Source organism: Nematolebias whitei, chromosome 10 (assembly GCF_014905685.2).
Source record: "Nematolebias whitei isolate Nwh7 chromosome 10, NemWhi1, whole genome shotgun sequence".
NCBI classification, from domain to species: Eukaryota; Metazoa; Chordata; class Actinopteri; order Cyprinodontiformes; family Rivulidae; genus Nematolebias; species Nematolebias whitei.
Genome location: NC_056507.1, coordinates 2,930,366 through 2,931,735, shown reverse-complemented (window position 1 = coordinate 2,931,735; position 1,370 = coordinate 2,930,366). Strand labels below are relative to the sequence as shown.

Genomic DNA, 1,370 nt, shown 5'->3' with positions numbered 1-1,370 from the left:
GATATAAAAATAACTTGTAACAGCTTACCGAAGGCAGAATTCGAATTTTACATGTCACTGGTAGAGAAACTCCCGTCACAAGCTTCTTCAGGATCTACCAAAAAATAAATGAAATTAAAAAAATCTACAATAAATAAAAGTCAACAGTCCTTTGTTTCACATACAATCCATTAAAGAGCTATTTATTAAAATCACCAACTTAAAAGGGAGTGAATATATTTAGGTCGGCGTTCTCACAGATTCAATCTTGCCTGGATCTGATAGCAGAGCAGCTCCCATCCCTCCCTGTAGGAGAGCGCAGGTCAAAGGTCAACCAGAGGTTCGGTTTACAGTAGAAACATCTCGACATGAACTCACCTTGGTGGAGTACTCTTTTGGACAGCCCATGTTTACATCAATGGCTGCTACATCCTTCTCCCTGGATAAAACGCACACACAAGTTTGATCAGTCAGGTGAAGCAATGCACCATGGGAAATATATGTTCGCTCCTTCAAGGCTTATAACAAAGACTTTTTGAAATAAAGGAATTTTACTTCCTTAATACGCCCAAAAAAGATTTTTGTTGACATAAATAATAATTCCAATCTGGAGTTGTTGGAAGACCATCCAGCCCCCCATACCTTCAGAACCAGCAGTCAGAAACACGACATGTTTGGTCAGATTCACGAGTTGGGCGGTGGTGGGGGATATTTTTATTCTTTTCTAAAACTCTTCTCATGTACTCCAGTTTGAGTTTCGATTTTTGTTTTAACTGAACTGATCTTACTCCCATCCGTAAAGGACTGGAGGTCTGTTGTTACGTGCCGTTCGGTCTCTATACGGTCGGTGCGAGAGTTTGGTTCTCATTGCCGGCAGTAAGTCGGACCCTTCAGGGTGGGAGCTGGACTCCACCAGAGCTGCCCGTTGTCACAATTCTGTTCTTATGGACAGAGTTTCTTGGTGCAGCCAGGAGGAGGAGGTCCGGTTTGGTGGTTCAGGATTCATCTCTGCTCTTTGCAGATGATGTGGTCCTGTTGGCGTCATCATGCCGTGATCTTCAGCTCACACTGGAGCGGTTCACAACCGAGTGTGAAGCAGCTGGAATGAGAACCAGCACCTCCAGATCTGAGGTCATGGTCCTCAGTCAGAAAAGGGTGGATTGTTCTCTTCAGGTCCAGGGTGAGGTTCTGCCTCAAGTGGAGGAGTTTAAGTATCTCTGGGTTTTGTTCACGAGTGAGGGAAGAATGGAGCGTGAGACTGACAGATGGATTGGTGCAGCGTCTGCAGTATTGTGGACTCTGTACTGGTCCATTGTGGTGAAGAGGGAGCTGTAAAGCAAAGCTCTCTGTTTACCGGTCAGTCTACGTTCCTCCCCTCACCTCTGGTCATG

At 45.0% G+C, this 1,370-nt stretch overlaps 1 protein-coding gene across 1 annotated transcript in view; it reads right to left on the bottom strand.

Annotated features, from left to right (window-relative positions):
- The window catches only part of dus2 (dihydrouridine synthase 2), a 24,486-nt gene that overhangs the window by 18,511 nt on the left and 4,605 nt on the right, over nt 1–1,370 (bottom strand). The window contains exons 6-8 of the mRNA XM_037683073.1: nt 358–418; nt 238–285; nt 29–94 (exon numbers count right to left, since the gene is read on the bottom strand). Of these exons, the coding sequence (XP_037539001.1) occupies nt 29–94; nt 238–285; nt 358–418 (175 nt within the window). The remainder of the gene's footprint in view (nt 1–28; nt 95–237; nt 286–357; nt 419–1,370) is intronic.